The sequence below is a fragment of the Macrotis lagotis genome, chromosome 1, assembly GCF_037893015.1.
Source record: "Macrotis lagotis isolate mMagLag1 chromosome 1, bilby.v1.9.chrom.fasta, whole genome shotgun sequence".
Taxonomy (NCBI): domain Eukaryota; kingdom Metazoa; phylum Chordata; class Mammalia; order Peramelemorphia; family Peramelidae; genus Macrotis; species Macrotis lagotis.
This window is the reverse complement of record NC_133658.1, coordinates 465581895-465601933: the sequence shown is the minus strand read 5'-3', so window position 1 is coordinate 465601933 and position 20039 is coordinate 465581895. Positions and strand designations below refer to the sequence as shown.

At 34.8% G+C, this 20039-nt stretch overlaps 1 protein-coding gene across 5 annotated transcripts in view; it reads left to right on the top strand.

The window, feature by feature from the left end:
• Positions 1-18712, top strand: part of STS (steroid sulfatase) — a 203630-nt gene extending 184918 nt beyond the window's left edge. For all 5 annotated transcript variants that reach the window (XM_074213609.1, XM_074213612.1, XM_074213608.1 and 2 more), the window contains one exon: positions 13299-18712. In XM_074213609.1, coding sequence (XP_074069710.1) covers positions 13299-13678 — 380 coding nt within the window. In that variant the 3' untranslated portion in view covers positions 13679-18712. The remainder of the gene's footprint in view (positions 1-13298) is intronic.
• The last annotated feature ends 1327 nt before the right edge of the window (positions 18713-20039 follow it).

Genomic DNA, 20039 nt, shown 5'->3' with positions numbered 1-20039 from the left:
TTCCCCCTTGCCTCCCCCCTTCCATATCATTGCAATAGCTCATTGTAATAAAAAGAAATCTTATTATGTGAAATATCTTGGACTATTCCCCCTCTCCTTTTTCTTTCTCCCATTTCATTTCCCTTTTTTTCCTATTGACTCCATTTTTACACCATATTTTATCTTCGAATTCAGCTTTCTCCTGTGCTTCAACTATAAAAGCTCCCTCTACCTGCTTTATTAACTGAGATGGTTCATATGAATATTATCAGTTTCATTTTTCTATACATGCAGTTCATCCTCATTAAGTCCCTCATATTTCCCCCCCTCTCCTCCATTCTCCATGCTTCACCTGAGTCCTGTATCTGAAGATCAAACCTTCTGTTCAGCTCTGGCCATTCCAAAAGGAACATTTGAAATTCCCCTAGTTCATTGAAAGTCCATCTTTTTCCCTGGAAGAGGACATTCAGCCTTGCTGGGTAGTTCATTCTTGGCTGCATTCTAAGCTCTTTTGCCTTCCAGTATATTGTATTCCAAGCCCTACGAGCTTCCAATGTAGTTGCTGCTAAGTCCTGTGTGATCCTGACTGCAGCTCCATGATATTTGAACTGTGTCCTTCTGGCTGCTTGTAATATTTTCTCTTTGACTTGGGAGTTCTGGAACTTGGCTATAATATTCCTGGGGGTTGGTTTTTTGGGATCTCTTTCTCAGGGGGATCGGTGGATTCTTTCCATTTCTATTTTGCCCTCTGCTTCTAGAATATCAGGGCAATTTTCCTGTAGAAGTTCTTTGAAAATGATGTCAAGGCTCTTTTCCTGATCATGACTTTCACGTATTCCAATGATTTTCAAATTATCTTTCCTAAGTTTGTTTTCCATATCAGTTGTTTTTTCAATGAGATATTTCACATTTTCTTCTAATTTTTCATTTTTTTTTTGGTTTTGAAGTATTGATTCCTGATTTCTGGTAAATTCATGAATCTCCCTGAATTCTATTCTTTCTCTGAAGGATTTGTTCTCCTCAGAGAGTTTTCTTATCTCTTTTTCCATCTGGCCAGTTTTGCTTTTTAAAGCATTCTTCTCCTCAATAACTTTTTGAACTGTTTTATCCATTTGACCTAAGCTGGTTTTTAGCATGCTATTTTCTTCGGCATTTTTTTGGATTTCCTTGACTAGGCTGCTGACTTCATTTTCATGTTTTTCCTGCATCTCTCTCCTTTCTTTTCCCAGTTTTTCTTCCAATTCCCTCATTTGATTTTCAAAGTCTTTTTTGAGCTCTGTCATAGCCTGAGCCCAATTTCTGTTTTTCTTGGAGTCTTTAGATGCAGGAGCTTGTGCTTCCTCATCTTCAGACTGAGTATTTTGATCCTTCTTGGGCTCATTTGCAAAATATTTCTCAATAGTCTTCCTCTTGTTTCTTTGCTTGTTCATTTTCCCAGTCTAAGCCTGTTTGTTGGGGGTGCTTCCTGAGCTTTTGGGACACTCCCACAAGGGTCTCAGTGTGTGTGTGGTTCTGTCCTCCCTCCTGGTCTGTGAATGAACACAAGCGTCCCCCTCTGCCACAGGGCCGAGGTGGGGGGGCCCTGTTGTTCTATGGAGGGGGGCCTAGACTGGGATCAGGATCTGAATGTGGTCAGAGCCCCAGAGTCCTGTTCCAGAGGCAGAGGACAAAGCTGGGCAGTCTCTCTCTCTTCACTCCCTCCCTCAGCTCAATGGGCTCATGCCTTGGGGGCTCCTGCTTACTGGCTCTGCCTGCTTCTGTTTCTGGGACTAGGCTGCAGAAAGACCAAGCTGCTGGGTGTGTGCCCTGAGGGCTGGGCCCCACGTGCTTGCTCTAGCAGAGGTTCCCTGCTGTTCCCCCATTTTGTGCCCAGTGCTCCCCGGGGTGCAGCTCAGGAAACTCCCCCGCTGCTGTGAGCCATGGCTCCCAGTGCCCTGGTGCTGCCTCCGGGAGGCTAAAGTTTTTTGGCTCTGGCGGGCCACCCCTCTGGTGGGCCACCCCTCCGACCCCGAGGAGCAGAGCCTTTCTGCTCTTTTCCAGGTTATCTTGAGTAGGAGAACTGCTTCACTGGATCCCTTTGTGGGTTCTGTCTCTCAAAACTTTAGTTAGAGTCCTTAGCTTATGAGTTTTTATCAGAGAGCTCCTAAGACTCGATCCCTTCATGTCTCCATCTTGGCTCCACCCCCACCACCCTATATTTTCACATGGATTATTTTGTTTGTGCCTAACTGATCATAAAGCATTCTGAGCTAATATTGGGCTGAACATCCACAGTCAGGCACACTGTAACTTGATTTTAATCTAATGATATGGTTTTGTTCCTTTTTAAGAATCAAGGTCAACATCCAGGTGTGAGGTGGTATATTAGAGTTGTTTTAAATTTCTTTTCTCTAATCAATAATGATTAGATAGATAGATAGCTGTGATTTCTTCCTCTGAAAACTGCCTGATTATATTATTTTATCACTTATCAATTGGGGAATGACTTTTATTTTTATAAATTTGACTCAATTTTATAATTTGACAAAGAGGTCTTTACAGTTTCCTGTAAAATATTTTTGATATTCTTTGTCTATGATACCTTTTAATAAAATGTGATTTCTCTTATTATTCATTTTAAGTCTATTTTTTGTTTTCCCTTTTTTTCTGAGATCACAATTGCTGCCCTTTTTTAGTTTACCTAAAGTATATTTGATTACATTCCATTCCTTTATTTTAACTCTGTGTTGTCTTTGTCTTTCAAGTGAGCCCCTTGTAAACAAAATATTGTTAAATTTTGGTTTCTAATCACTTCTGCTATCTGCTTTTTTAAAATTTTTATTTTTTGAAAGGCAAGCGACTTGCCCAAGGCCGCACAGCTAAGTAAATATTGAATGTCTGACTCAAATTTGAACTCAGGTCCTCCTGCTGCCAAAGCCTATGCTGTAACCACTGTACCACCAAGCTACCCCTAACTGCATTTGTTTTATGGGTGAGCTCCTCACATTCACTCATAGTTATGATTTCTATTTTCTCCTCTCTTTTTAAGCTGTCCTTCTTCAAGTCTCTTTTGCTTCTAACCACTTTTATCATGTTTCCTCTCTTATCTTCTTCCCCTCCCATTTCCCTATTGAATGTCACATTTCTATATGCTGCTGCATGTGTACTTTGCTCTTTGAACCAGTTCCAAAGAGAGTGAGGTTCAAGTATTACCTTCCACCCCTCTCATTTTTTCCATTACAAAAGCTCTTTTTTTGCATGTCCCTTTTGTGTAAGAAATTTTTTCCCATTCTACCTATCCCTTTGCCATTATCCCAGTACATTCCTCTTTCTTATTCCCTCCATTTTTTGAAGATCATTTCAACATACTAAACTCATACCAATGTCCTTTATTTGTGTAAATTACTTTTAACTGTGCAAATAATAATAACTTTCTTAGGAATTATATATTTGTATAGTTGCACACACAAACACACACACATGTACATCATCTTTCCATATAGGTATGTAAAAAACTTTAGTGAGACCCTTATGATTACTCTTGATCACATTTAACTTGAGTCTTGTGTTTGAATCTCAAATTTCCTTTTCAATTCTGATATTTTCATAAGGAATGCTTGAAAGCATTATTCTTTTTCATTAAATATCCATTTTCCCCCTGAAGTATTATAACAGTTTTGCTGATTAGGTTATTCTTGGTTCTAATCCTGACTCTTTTGTTTTCCAGAATATTATATTCCATACTTGGTTTTTATCCAGGGAGAAACCCTGCAGTCACAAGTACTAGTATTCTCTTTGCCTTGGAATTGTAACCAGGGACCTTACTCCCTGGTTACCCTAGTGCCCTTCTTTGCACTGGAACTGCAACCCAGAATTGTGTTTGGGCTATAAAAATATGAATCAGTGCAGCTATGCCCAGCACCAACATAGTCTCTTGTAATCACTTTCTGCCTCGTTGACTGACCTCTTTAGAAAGTCTGGTTTGAGAATTCCTGAATAGCTACTGCTTCTTTGGCCACTGCTGCCAGTGCCACCATCTTTGTGAGACTCCAAAATCTTTTCCCTGGTGTTATAAATCTTTAATGCCAATGTCCCAGATTTTCTTAGCCTGGAAAAATGTCTTACTCTGATCTTTTGTTAGTTTTGCCACTTCAAAATATGATTTGAGGTATTATTTTAAAGTTATGTGGAGGGGAATATTGAAAGAGTTTAACTAGATTTCTTTTAATCTGCAATCTCAGGATAGCCTGTTTATTAACTCTTGAGGACTGACTGAATAGTCTTTTCTTAATTATCTCTTCAAGTTACCTTAATAAGACTTTTTGTCCAATTCACATGATATCTTAAAAACATTCTCAAAATCACAACTGAATCATCTGAGATAGGATATACACATACACATACTCAAATTTAGGCACTAGAAGGAAACTGAAGACCAATATCCTTTACTTAAATCATCTCATTGAAAATTTGCATTTGCTATTTTTGATGGTCCTACAGAAATGTGTGAGACATTTACTTTAATGAGTGTGAAGTCAAAAATATACTAAAGATGTAATACGCACTTTAGCTTGGATAAATATTGTTCACTGTATTTATAAAGTGTAAGAATCCTGTGACTTCTGACTGCCAGAGCTGTGTAGTTTCTGACACTGACACATACAAAGCAATCGAAAAAGCTCAGTGCCATCAAGGACATAGCTGTTGCTAATTCATTGCTAGCAATACCAGCATTATCCATTCCATTGTTCTACAACAACCTTAGAAAGGCATCATGTTTAAAGGTTCCCTAGATACAATAGTATTCAGAACAGGAAGGAAGGAATGCAATACATTCAGCAAGAAATAAACATAACTATGTGGAATCACTCAGTAATGACTCATAAAACCTATTCCACATTTCTTCAAAAAGATCTCATCTGACTCTCCTTTCAAAAGATACAATTTATTTGGTAATATAATTGGTAAGACAAATAACCAGTTTAGAGTCCTAGAAACTCCTTCCTTCTATTTACTATTTATGTTATTAGCAGATATTTCAGTGAAGATCAGAGTTTGCATAAAGAGGAATTTCCCCTTTTCTTATTTCAAAATAGGAGAGGATGATTCCTCCCAGACTATATCTGTTACTATTAAACTGGCTTTGAGTATGATCACTCTTCAGTCCCTCATCTGTACTTCTTTTGTTTTCCCACTGCTTTCACATTGGAGGAATGAAGAATCATGCTTTACGCCATAGAGTTTAAAATTACCCAGACAGACTAGAAGGAGATAAACTTGAGTGCTTTTTGTTGGTTAGTTTATTTAGAAACAATTCATCCTCAGAACCATATGTATTACTTTCTCTCCTATTTTAGTGAGTTTATTGGTTCAGTTTATTACTCATAATTGACATTTATATAATAATTTACTGCTTGAAAAGCACTTTATCTATGTTATTTAATTTGATCCCCCAATCAAATCTGAGAGACAGTTGCTTCTATCATTCCAATTTCACAAATTAGGAAACAGGTTGTTCAAGTTTAAGGCACTTGTCCAAGCTTACATAAAAAAAATAAAACCCACCATATAGCTCTTAGTCCCCAATTAAGGAAATTTTCCCTAACAATTTTGTCAGAGATGAAGATCCTTAACCTGTTTATGTGTTGTGTATCCAAATAGCCAGTGGCTTCTTTCCCAACCCTTCTGCTGCTATTTCCACTCTCTTCATACAAATGCACAAATCAAAGAAAACAAAATGAAATAATGTCCTATCCTTATTTAGAATACAAGTTTTAACTCAGGGTTCATATATCCTCAGAGAATCTGTGACTATATTACTTCTGGGATTATGTGAACTTGGATGGGAAAAATTATATCTTACATCAATATCATTATATCATTAGTTTCTCTGTAATTTATAAACATTTGGAAAAGACAATTGAACAGATACTCAAAGGGATCCAATACACACACAAAACTGAGAATCCCCGATTTAGTAGCAGGGATAATACAAATACACAAATAACCATAAAATAAAGCAAGTATAAACTCCCTCTTAAGTCACATGGCAAGTTTTGTCTGTTCCTTCCCCTGTAGGAAGTGGCATAACTCCACACCTCCAGTTCAATCCTTAGGATAATACTGTCTCTCCTTGGATTGTGAAGCCTAGGAGATGGTATTAATTTGACTATCTGAATTAAACAGACCTATTAAGAGCTTCAGAAGAACAGAGAATGATGTTCTCTTTAGGATTATTGATTGCAGCTAATATCTTACTGTTCTTTTTATTACCTCTCCCTTTCTCTTCTATCCATTTATCAAACATCTTCCTGCTTGTCTGCCTGCCTATCTATCATCTATCATCTAGTTATCTATCTATCATCTATCTATCTATCTATCTATCTATCTATCTATCTATCTATCTATCTATCTATCTGTCTATCTATCTTATCTGTCTGTCTATCTTTTCAGCACCATGCTTGACTGTAGGAGTTGTCAAAAAAATATGAACCCTGGTTTTAGAATTGTGAGACCTCTATCAAACCACTATCATTTCTTACTTATATAATTTTTAGCAAATCACAGAATTATAGCCCAATTGTAAGCAATTTCTTCATTTGTAAAATGAGGGACTTGAACTTGATAATCTCCAAGTTCCTTTCCACTTTTAAACTTTAATATTTTAGCATCTTAAGATGAATGACTTCAGTCAGGAACCATGGCATTGGAGTCAGCACACATCCAGTAAGACTGAGTTTTTGCCTCTGTCACATGAAGGTTGTCTGAACCTGGGCAAGTAATTTAATCCCTCGGCACACTAGACAACCATTAAAAACCACAAGTTTCAGAAGAAGGACTGACTGAAATTGTTAATGGGAGTTTTCTCACCTGAGACTTTCTTATGCTGATGAAATCATAGTTCAGTCCTTATGCTAGTTCTTGATATAGTTAACATTATACCACATTCAAATGAGAGCATCTGGAAGGCCTCATCATTTGTCAAATTCTCTTCCATATGTTGTAGACATCTCTCCTGATGGTAGAAGACATACATCTTTCTGTTTAATGTCTGATTTGATATTAATCTTCAGAGGGTCATCAATGTACAAATTTATCTTTCTTGTTAGATATCTCAAAGAATATTGTATCATTTTGATAAATTCATGGAAATACCTTATTATGAGAGTCCTAAAGGTAATATTTTATTCTTTTAAAAGATCAGTTGTGTTTTTTTAATAGTAAAAAACAATAGGCATGGTAAAATTTTGAACTATTTTAGTCTTTTGTTGGACCATGAAGATTTATTATGGTATCCAATATGGTTTGCAAAAATTTTTCTGTTCCTAAGGATGCCTAGAATACATGTGTAGATTATGTATGTGGGTTAAATTATGAATTGTAAATCTTTACATGAAAGTAAAATCTTAAGAAAATTATAGCCTATAACCATGATCTGATCAAGAACTATTTTACAATTAATCCATATATATTTAAAACTTGAAATTATGAATCTATAGTGAATTTAACTACCTTCAACACTTTAATTCAATATTTCCAAAGGCTGCATGGTGTGATAGATGGAGTGCTACATTCAGATCTTGCCTATGATACATACTAGATAAGTAATATTACATAAAACCTTTATTCTATTTTGTCTAGGACTGATTATAGTATCATAGATTATATTTTTATCAATATTGATGAGAAAGTTCCTATATTAATAGTTATTTAAGTTTATATCTTAGATCCTTTTCTTGTTTATGTTAATTAATATCTACTGGATGCTTGTAATTGAATTAATGAACTTGGAATTGTTTAATTTGATTTTGATCTCAGTTGTGTTACTTAAGCTGGTCTCAAAGTACTAATGAAATAACATATGCATATACTCTGACATGCATATACTCTTTCTTAACATGCTCACCATCCTTAAAAATCATACAAACAAATCAGGTTATAACCTTTGTCATATTATTTGCATATTTAGAGTTTCAATTTCTTATCTGCAAAATGGGAACAAAACTAAAGCTAATAATTTCCACCCTAAGAGGTTGCTGTGAGGATCCAGTCAGATATTGGAAGACATTTATAGATCAAAGGTGTCAAATACAGCCCTCAGTCAACGTGTATGACTCCCAAGGACAGAGTGAACCAAATTCAATGTAATTGGGAAAATGCAGTTGGGAAATATAGGTCCCCTACTGTATCAGGGCCATCTTCAGTCATCCTGATCTTTATCTTGCCAATGGACCCAGATGGCTCAGGAGAAGATAATGAGATTGGTGACTTTGCACAGCCCTGCTTCACTTAAGTCCAATTCATTTGCAAGTCATGATATCACTTTCTGGATGTCATAGTCCTCTTCAAAAATGAAGGACAAACAATAGTAACAAGAATTTGTCATTGTTGTTACTCCAAATAATCAAAGCTATTTAGCTGCTTAATAATATTTGAGGATGATTGAAATTGGACCATTTGAAATTTGTCTTTGATGTTAGCCATTTCAAAAGTGACAATTAAGTTTTTGACTACATTATACCTAATTGACTACATTATATCTTGTGTGCCTTACACTAATTTGGTACTTTTTTTCACATGAAACTCCTTTCTAAGTATTTCTTAAAACTATGAAATATATATATATACACACACACACACACACACACACACACACACACATGCATCAATGTGTGTGTATGTATATATGTGTAATGAGTTAGTGCCCTAATTTTGTGGGCTATTCTCCCTCCCCACATTGGAGAAATGTATCATTTCTGAAACATTATACTGTTTTAAATCTTATTCTTAGAGTAGAGGGAAAAGTTTTACAAAGTCTTATTTTAAAAAAGCTCCTTAAAATTAGGGAGCTTTTGAAAGAGCTAGCACACACACACACACACACACACACACACACACACACACACCTTCATACAAAGAATTCTCTTCACCAAGGAGATGCTAAATATGTATTGTCAATTGAGTGAATTCCAAACATTGAATACTTAGTCCAGAGTGATTAAAATGGCACACCTCTCAAGATGGGAGAAAGGGGCAAGAAATCCCAGAAATGGAAGGTCTTTTATGCAATTTGAAAGGCTTTGTTTCTGCCCCCTCATGCCAATCATAGGCTGGGGTCACAATTTTATTGACACATTGGCTCCCATACATTTCCCCTGATCTGCTCATTATTTTAATGAGCAAGAACAGTTGCATCTCCTTCAGCATGCTTAAAGGAGAAGATCAAGACCAGGTTAACTTATAAACAGGTGGGGCAGTTTTTGATCAAATCTAAATCTTTTAATTCAGTACCTGTCCATAGGCAACAACATAGGCAGACCCAAGTCTTTGTAATGTAAACTAACAATCCTTCCTTCCCATTATTATGGAACCCAAACACCCACATATTCCTCACAATAGTCCACTAATAATTATGAAACACAGACACAAATGTTATTTTTTCTTTATTTTAAAAGAATGCGATCTCTGTTTTAAAAAAATCTCACTAACTAAAAATAAAATTGGTTTACAAACATAAACACAAATTCTCACACATGATGTATGTTGAAAAACTCCAGTAAAGGTCCACTAAATGACTAGGCATTTATTTCCTTTTTTTTTCCAAATAACATTTTTAAGCATTTAAAATCCCTGATTGCTAAAGAACAAAAGAATGTAGTGAAATAAAGGAAGGTGAACCCATATTTTACCTTATCAGATTAAATATTGATACTTTGTTTTTATTGCTTAATTTTCTGTTGTTTACATAAGAAATACTACAAAGTGTAGTTAGCCTCTCTACTTCTTCATTTTTAAATGGTTCTTAATCATAGAAGAAAATAAAAATTTCTACTATGTTACAGAATAATTCTCAATACTAATCTATGGTATAAAGCTGTATATAAACCATATACATAAACTTAAGCATAATAATTGGTACTCACCTTCCTAGGTAAAGATAGCTTAAGCATTCTGGCAAACTCTTAAATCAATCTTCCAATTGGCTTAAAAATAGAAGACTGAAACTATTTCAATAAATGAATGGGAGTTTTCAAAAGAAAATGGAAGATATTGGACCGCAAAAATGGCACTCTATTCTGGGGCAGTACTCCCTCAGACTTTTGCACTCACTGTAACTAGAAGCATTGCAAAATTTAAATCATCCTCCTAGTTTGTAATGTTCTAAGGAACATTAGAGGGTATTTTCCCCCTCCTCATTCTGTAACAACCTTCACCCAGCTGTCCCTGATTACTGAATAAGAAGAGTCTAAGTGAACTAGAAAATCGCCTGTCAGCTTGTCACTGAATAAGCTCCTAAAGCTAATGTGTTATATATGGTGAAGAATGAAGGAGGAGAATGTAAAGATTCTTAAGGTTACTGAATTACATTTAAGGCTGTGTTATGGATTCTTACTTTCTGTGTTCCCAAATTCTCTTTGTAGTCGGAAGCATTTGTGTTCCAGTCTGATCTAATCTTTAGAAGCTGAATGTGTTCAGTACAAATAAAGTGATGGAGCACTCATTTCCTATTCATTAAGGGACACAGGAAAGAGCACTAACTGTGAAGAGAACCTTGGTTCATATCCTGCATCTGACATTTATACTCACTGTATGACTTAGAACAAGTCATTTAGCCTCTAGGGATTATGAGGCAGTTGAACTAAATTACTTCTGAAGTCCTTCCAACTCTAGATCTAGACTTCTTTTTATTTTTGTTGGTTAAACATATACTGAGAAGCAGAACAAACTGTGATACACACACACACACACAAACACACACACACACACACACACACACACACAAACACACACTAGTGTATTCCTTTTCCAAAATCCTGTAAATGAAATAAAGTCCAGATTCAAGCCTCAGTGCATCTCTTTAGCCTTGTCTTCCAGTAATGCCTTTCACAACCTGGGCTAATTATCATTTTTCAAACACATTTTTTCCCACATCTATGCCTTTTCTCGTGCTAAATATGCTACCAAGTGTTCCTTCTCTGCTCCACATCCCTGTTTGTGCCACAACTTTTTCTAACCAGTAGCTTGTCCATTCAACTTAGCTAGCATTTGTTTTTATCTTCCCTGAGGCAGGGACCATACAAGGCGAAAAGGATGCAAAGACAAAGAAAAATAACCTTTCAAAGAGCTTATATTCTAGAGGAACTGGGTGACCTGGATGGAAAAGAGAGTGAAGCAACTAATATACAAGTAAATAAATATAATTGTGTGGGGGGTTATCAGACATGTGATGTCCTTAGTATAAGAAATTCCCAAGGAGAAAATTTTCTCTACTAATGAAAATCAGCACAATCTCTGCAATTTACTCTTAGAGAATTGATGGATTAATGAGAATTTCAGTGACTTGCCTAGAGTCACACAGTCAGAATGTGTTAATATAATAAACTCAAACTTTCCTTGCTAACTTTCAAAGATAAAATATATCCAAAGTCAGATTGAAGTAGTCAGGGGTCATGGAGGAAAGAAGGCAATGATAGCTGGAGAGATAAGAAATATGTTGTGAGAACTAGCCCTTGAGATTTATTTTTAAAGAAGCTAAGAATTTCAGAATTGAAGGTGAAGAGAAAGAACATTTCAGGCATAAGGGACAGCTTTTGCAAAGGATGTCATGGACATTGAACAGCAGAAAGGCCAGTTTGGAACATTAGTTATTGGAGGTTGAGGGAGAATGATGTGAACTCGGTTTAGAAAGTTAATTTGGAGTTATATATTTAAAAATTTAAAATTATGAACAGAGGAATTTGCATTTTTGTTATAGAACTAAAAGGAGCTCTGAAATTTCATGAGCAGGGGAATAACATTGTCAGATCTGTGTTTGAGGAATATCAATTTCACAGTTATATGGAATATAGATTAGAAAGTGAAGACTTCATTGTTACAGATATATTTAGAAATATATTACAATAGTTCATGTGAGAAATGAAGGCTTGGGCTAGGGTTGTGATCTTTTGAATGGTCAGGAGAGAGGTGAGAAATGTTATAGGGATAAAATCTATGATACTTGCAACTGGTTAGATATTAAGGATAAGGAGAGTGAAGGGTTTTGGATGATTTCTAAGTTATTATGTTTGGTCATAAGATTTTCATGCTTTTTTACTAACCCTCATTGAAACCTCTCCTTTGATAACATTCAACTCTTCAAAAAAAAATGCCAATCCAAGGATGTAAAAAAGATTTAAATTGAAAAAATGTCCCCATTATTCATTATAATATTGGCAAATCTACTTTCTGTAAACACTATGAACTTTAGTATTCCTGAAAATAATTCTATCAGATTCCATCTTGCTTCAGTAAAAAAGCAGTTCTTTCCCTTAATGAACAATTTAATTTGCTCAGAGTTGGATTTTTAAATACTTCTTTCTGTAATTCAGAATATAAAAGTTTTGAAATAACACCAGGATTTTTTCATATTACATAGTCCAATTCAATTATATTATTTGTTATTATTATTATTATTGTATACAAAATTTATTATATAAACTTTTCCAATAAAGATGATTATAGGTCTGTACTTTATCTACACCATTTGGGGTAACTGAGAAATCAGGGGTTACTAAAAGATGGAAGAATTCACATGCTGTCTTGGATTTTAAAACTGGAGGTCCAGCCTGGGTTTTCTAGCCCTGCCCCTTATCGGGGCACTGAGGGCAAAAAGGGAAATTCCTTTTCCCAAACCAAAGCTAGAAGATTAAAGGCTGGGGATTGGGAATGAGGAGACAGGATACAAATTTTACATTAAACAATTAAACAATAGGAGTCAATTTACATCTCAAGAGCAAAGTGCCTTCCACACCCTTAGCAAGATTCCCAGATATAACAGCATTAAAAAAATTACAGAATTTGTTTCTGCTACATTCATAATTCTCTTCATCACTACTGGAGTGACACTCAGTTCTTAAAGGCTGTTTCTTAAAGGTTTGGCAAGTCAACACATTGTAAAAAATAAAAATTTAGACTGCACATATATGATTTTTCTATTATCTGAAAACCAATCTAGCTAAATGTAGAAGCACTTGTCATTTAGTTGTCCATTCACTGGTGAATTGCCTGGTTCAGAAAATCTTCAAGACTATTATCTAAGTTGTAGAGGCATAGTGAGTGCCTTAATCAATGAAATGAGTGCTCACACCAAAAAATTCACAGATCTTTACCTAGGTTGCTGTGTGAAAATCTGAGATTACAATAATTTCTTGACCAAATAATTTGTTTTGTTTATTGGGAGTCCATAAGAAATATATGTGCTAGCAATAGTAATTACTCACTGTAGTTTGATAATGTCTGATTTTCATTTTTCATAATTAAAACATCAGTTTTTGTCTCTGTTTAAAATTTTTTTATTGCAGGCACATCTATCTGGAAAGCTTTCTTCTTCACACCAAAATTTAAACCAGATGATTCCAATGGCTGTTTTCCAACTCATGTATGCTTTTGCAATGGGCATTATGTCACTCGTCATAATCCTCCCTTACTTTTTGATATCTCCAAAGACCCAAAGGAGAGACATCCATTAACTTCAAAAACCGAAAATCATTTTCACGAAATTCTAAGAGTCATGCAAGAAGCAGCAGACAACCATACGAAGACACTCAGCGTGGTTCCCAATCAATTATCCTGGGCGAATCTTTTTTGGAAACCCTGGCTCCAGTTGTGTTGCTCCTCTTCTTATCTCTCCTGTCATTGTGATCGAGAAGCAAAAGGTAGGGGTAAAGGTGTCAGACTGTAACAACAAGACAAGTAAAGACTCTTTCCTGGATGAATAATCTTTATTTGAAAATTAGAAACTTGTAATTCTGTTAATTATCCCAATTGTATTCAACAAGGCCTGCCCGTTGCAATCATTGTACTCCCCTGGATACCCTTGGCATGGTGTACTTTCTGTGACCTAAAGAATTGATTATAGGATGAATAATAACTCAAAGAAAACTTTAGGGTTTGCTCTTTTGAGAAAGGAAGAACAATGAACTTAACTTGTAGGATCAATATGGCTGAGTTGGTTGGTGGCATGAATTGAGAAGTGTGGGGATAAAGGAGGAGGAATCTGAGTAAGTATATTAACACTTGTGTTGATAATCAAGTTCAACAAAAGCTCCAAAGAGAATCCTCCCTTGTTCTTGAACTTCTTGTTAAGTCATCTATTCCATGACTTGGAGCTGAACAGAAGACCTGGCAATGACCAACCATGACTGACAGATGTTTACATTGAGAAAGGAAATGAGAATCAAGGAAAAAAATTGCTTATAAAAGTCTTTTTTTTAAAAACCCCATATAACTTATATAAAGCATACTACTTGTGTTAATGGTAAAGAATGTAACTTTTCGCTTCATGAATGACAAGAATTGTTATTTATGATAACTGTTTATTGATCATTCTTAGTGCAATGTACTAGTGATTTAAAATCAATTTTAGCATTCTAGAAAGTTAACAGATGCAAATATGTACAGGAGAAATTTGCTAGGAAGTATAAATTCATTAGCTTGCTCTTTATTTCACAGGAGAACCATGCCATGGAACTGACTTATAGATAAGGCCACCTTTTAATAAGGTTCATTTGGTACTTCAATAGTTTATTCCCCATGATTGTCCCACTCAATACAGAATTCTACTCTGAGATTCATAATGATGTTCTAATATAGTTTCTCTGTGATGAAAAAATTGAGACGTTAAAAAAAGGGAGTGTTGGAAGGCAATCAATATATAGACTCCCAATATGATTCAATGTCATTTTATGGAAGCTTATTAAATTATCTTGTATTCTTGAAGTGAAATATGATTTAATTTGTACCACTATTAGATTTTTTGTTTCTCTTCTATTAATGAGTTAGTGATGAAAACAATCACTTTGGCCCCTAGTGATCAGAATGACCCTGTTGAGAGAAGCAGGACTGAGATACTATTTTGACATTGCTTTCCTATCTCCCAAACCACAGTCAGGCAAAGGGAATCCTCAATCCTGACTAATCCATCTTGATCTGGGGAAGATTGTGCTTCTTACTTCCACACTAAGTGGAAATGAAAAGACATTTTCCACTTCTCTTATTCTGCTACTCTTCAGACAAAACAAATTTCCAGAAAGAATTAAATGTATCTTTAAGGAACTAAGAGAAAGCTTTGAATCAAGGCCAAAGCAAATGACTTTTGTATATTGGCTTATTTAATTGTAACCACCTAATATAGTCTTTCTAAGAAATTTCTGTAACCTGTTAGAGCAAGTTCTTTTGATTCCATACTTTCCTATCTCAATTTTACTTTTCAACCCTGTAATAAAAAGTTATCACTTGGAAGTTTGATTCAATGTATTATTTTTGCCCTTTATGTAAAACACCTGTTCCAGTCCCCTCACCTACCTACCTACCTTGTAACAAAGAAAAAATGTTAAGCAAAAAGTGACAACATCTGGCAGTGGATACAATGAAATCCTGTCCTCATATTTCCCTGCCTCTCTGCCCTAGGTCAGGAAATAGGTTTCATTATCTGTTCTACTAGACCATTAATGGTTTTTCAGTTAGTCAACTTTCAGTTTCCTTAGTCATCTTTTAATTTGCATTGTTGTATCATTCTGTGTAATGTCCTTTTAATTTTGCTTATTTTATTCTGCATCTGTTCATATAACGTTTCCCATGTTTCTCAGAATTTCTCATATTTGTCATGGCAAAATAATATTATTCCATTATACCCTTATCCCATAAAATCTTTAGTCATTTTCCTACCAATGGGCACCACTTTCAGTTTTCTACCACTACAAAATGTCCTATGAATATTTTTGTATATAGTTAGCCTCTGTTTCTGTCTTTGACATTCTTGAAGGTTTATCTCCAAGAATGGCAATAATGGGTCAAAAGGTATGAACAGATTGATCATTTTTTTGAATAATTCAAAATTAATTTCCAGAACAGTTCAACCAATTCATATTTCCATCAGTAGAATATTAAGATGACTTTTCTCTTATGCCATTCATCAGATAAAGCCCTGGAATTGTTTTAATTTTCATTTCTCTTATTAATAATTTGGAGCTTGCCTTCTTATGGCCATTAAAAATTTGTACTTGCTTGTCTGTAAATTGTTCATATCCTTTGATCACTTAGTTATTGGGGAATGACTGATGGTATTATATATCTATGTTAAATTCCTATATGTTTGGAGTATCAGACTTTTAATTAGTGATATTTGATGCAAAGTTCTTTTTCCTCTCTCTTGAAGTTTCTCTTCTTATTCTGGCCATATTGATTTATTTGTGGAAAAGTTTTTTAGTTCTATGCACTTGAAATTGTCCATTTTGTCTTTTATGATCACCCCTAGCCTGTGTTTAATATTCTTCCTCACTTTATAGTTGTGAAAGGTATCTCCCATTTTTCTTCAATTTTTTATGCTGTGAAGCTTTATAATTAGTCTTGTATCCATTTGGAATTTATTGAGCTATAAGGTGTAAGATTCTGGTGTATTTCTAAGTTCTGCCAAACTGCTTTCAAATTTTTTCTCTGGGAGATTTTGGAAGCTTTAAAAGAAACATCATTTTAAAATACCATCACTTTCATATTATTGCAGAAACTAGTTAGAACTCTGCTTATTGTATTAGAGAATGTTCTTAATGTATTAGAGAATGTATTAGCATGTTATTTATGTATCAGATTGGCAACTGATACAAGTATTTAAAAAAAGCTTATTTAAATAGTGAAAGAACATTGGACTTGGAGCCATGGGACCTTGAGGCAGCTAGATCAAGTGCTGGACTTAGAGTAGGGAGGATCTGAGTTCAAATCCTGTCTTGGACACATACTGGCTGTGTGACTCTGGACAAGTAAATTGCTCTAAGACTCAGTTTCCTCATCTGTAAAATGGAGTTAGACTCTGTGCCTCTCTTCCAGCTGTATGTTTATGATCCTATGACTTGAGTTTGAATCATGGCTCTACTACAAATTGCTTGTATATCCTTGGGCAAGTCAATTTACTTCAAATTTTACTCCTCCATAAAATAAGTGAAGTGTACTATGTGATCTCTAAGGTCCCTTTTAGTTTTAAAAATCCATGATAATGAGAGCAAAAATTCCTAGCTATTTTGATCTGAATATAATTCAGATTTTTAGAAAATATTATATGACATGGGAGCATATGTTAAAGAACTAAACCTAAGAAAGCTATTCTTGCTGATTTTATAGATAAAAGTTTACTTATATTAAACATTATTGTTTCATCTATAAAATGTCATCAGCTCTAAACACCTAAGGTAAAAGAGTTTGAAAAATGTTTACTTTGAAATAGCTAATATTTACTATTTTATTTTAGGTTGTTTAAAAGTCAAATTGTATAATAACTTTAATTGTCATGATTTTGAACCATTTCCCAACATTTTATTTGCATGATGAACAGAAAAATGTGGATATTTATCAAATCAAAGTAAGATCAAGAAATTTTTTTAGAGAAATAGGTAACTATTGCAGTTCCATGTAGCATGAATATTTGGTTGCAAATTAAACCTCTGTATCTTCTATATTTTAATGTAACTTCTTGCTGAATGAATTTGAAGGTTTAAAGCAAAATTCACTAAACCTTCTCCTAAAAACTTCTACTTTTCAGGTTGTTGAAACCTAAATTACATTCATTCATTCATATTTAGATAGCTTTCATTTTACCAACTTGCTAAGTTTATAGGGAAAGGAAGTCTGATGATTTCATGTGTCCATGGAGATAAGGGTTTAGTTAAGGAAACACAGTATCCCAAAATCCCCTAAAAGACACATAGACAGAAGGTGTCCAGGGGAGATATATGATCACATCTGAATAATAATTTTTCAAAAGTGACCATAAAATAAACATTTTTCTCTTTTGACTATATTAATTAATGCAAGAAATTTAAATTATATATTTCCTTTACCTTTGAAAATGATACAACTTGATAGGATTATTTTGGGCTCTGGTAGTTTAGACCAGAAAAGTTTTCAGAGTATGAGAAACAATATTAAAAAAAATACTTTTCCCCCCTCTTCAATCAACCTTAAAGTTTCATAAACAAAATTCCAAATAAAAGAGAGGCCAGGTAGCTTTCATTATAAAAGGGAACATCATTAGGACCAGGAAAAATAATAAAGTCTTGGAACAGGGCTTAAAAAGATGAAATCAGAGAAAAAGAAGAGAGAATAGGATCATTGATAGCTCCTGTAATGTAAGTTACAGAATATATATTATGAGAAACAGATTTAGAATCACAGGATAACAGCTCTGGGAGAGATCTTAGAAGGCCTCCTCTCTTGTTTTACAGATGAAAAAATAGACACTGAGAGATGAAATGGCTTGCCTTTATTTAGGACAGCCAAATTTCTAGGCTAGATTTTTAAAATAGAAGAATTTTAGCTAGAGAAGACTAAAAAGAGAAAAGTACCTAGACCATCTAGAATGGAAATATAGGACTTGGAGTCTAAAGAATGGAAGTTGCAGTCCTTGTTCTTCCACTTACTACCTATGTGTCCTTGTGCCCTTAGGCCTCAGTTTTCTCATCTGTAAGATTAGTGGATTTGATTAGGTTGTCTCTAAGGTTCTTTCTGGCTCTTACAAGCATTCACACATGACCCTATCTAACTCAAAAGAGGATGAATTAAAAGAAAGGAGCCTGAGAATCAGGAAGTGAGTAATGGGATTATGTGTTGGTTATGTGCCAAGGTGACTGCACACCCTAACCCATCATTATATTTGCCTTCTTCCAACTGACCACTTTTGTGTTGATAGAGCTACCTCTAGTGATCATTATTTAGTAACATGTCTTTGTTTAATGGATTTTGAATAAAGTGATTTTAATTTATCAATATTGAACCGTGTCAAATATTTTCTTGGGTGATGATTTCAAGAAAGAAAATGTCAACTTTCCTATTTATGCTGCTGGGTTGGCAGGAAGCCCCTGTGTGTTTCTGTAAAAACAAACAATAACAATAACAAAATTGTCATGTGGTTTTTTTATCAGCTTTAAATATGAACATAAATGGTACACTCACATAACATTCCCTCAAACCACTTATAAACCTAATTAGATTTATATATATATATATATATGTAATTTTCAAATTATTTCTTTCTATGTGCTACTTTTCAATCTTACAATGGTATCTATGACAATTTTCACATAAATCTTTTTTTTTGTTCCAGTTATGTCAGAGGCATGAAAAACCTAGGATCAAAGATGTTGAGCTGGAAAGGAAATTGCAAATTCATCTCCCTCAGTCTCCTCATTTAACATTTTAGGAAGCTGAGACTGAGAGAGAATACATGTCTTAACCAAGGTGGGATTTGAACCCAGCACCTCTGAATACAGAGTCCAGGTTCTCTCCACTGTATAATTCTGTTCCTTGCATTTTTGCTCAGACATCAGTGTAACAAAAACCAAGGAGAAAGAACCCAGGATTATCAAGTAGAAAGAGACTTGAAAGAAAATAATTGGGAATGAAAATTCAGAGATTACTAATAACACCAAAGAGAGCAATTTGTATCTGATTGCAGTATCTAGAACCAAATTTCATGGAAGTGAGAAGTAAGTGAGAGGAAGGGACATGGAGGTGCCTAGTATGAATTATTTTGTTTGATTTTCTTGTTGGCAGAAACAGAACAACAGAACCATAACTACAAAATCCTCACCCATTCTTTTTTGCAGGAAGCAAATTTTATTGCCCTGCAGATAAAATTTTTCTTGGGATTTTTTCCCTGGACTTGTAATTTTATTGGTATCTTCTGTCAAGTAAATCCTCCCTTCTCACCTGGTGGCAATTGTTATGTAACTTTTTTTGTCTTAAGCAGTTCCTTACCTTTGAAGATGAGATTAGATAACTTGTCTGAAGTCACACAGCTAGTATATGTCTGAGGTCTTCTTGACTCCCATGTCTGGGTTTCTTGTCTACTATTCCACACTATCTGTAACTCATTGAGTAAAATGAAACATATTAGGAAGAAAATTTTAGAAAGGATTAGCAGGGGAAGGCAGATATAACTTTCTGCATTTGTCTCAGATAATTTCTTCCATATTTCTCTCTTTTGCTCCTATCTCAACCCTAAGTAGGAGAAAACTTTATGGTTCAGTGTCCTGGGCCTGAAGTCAGGAAGACTC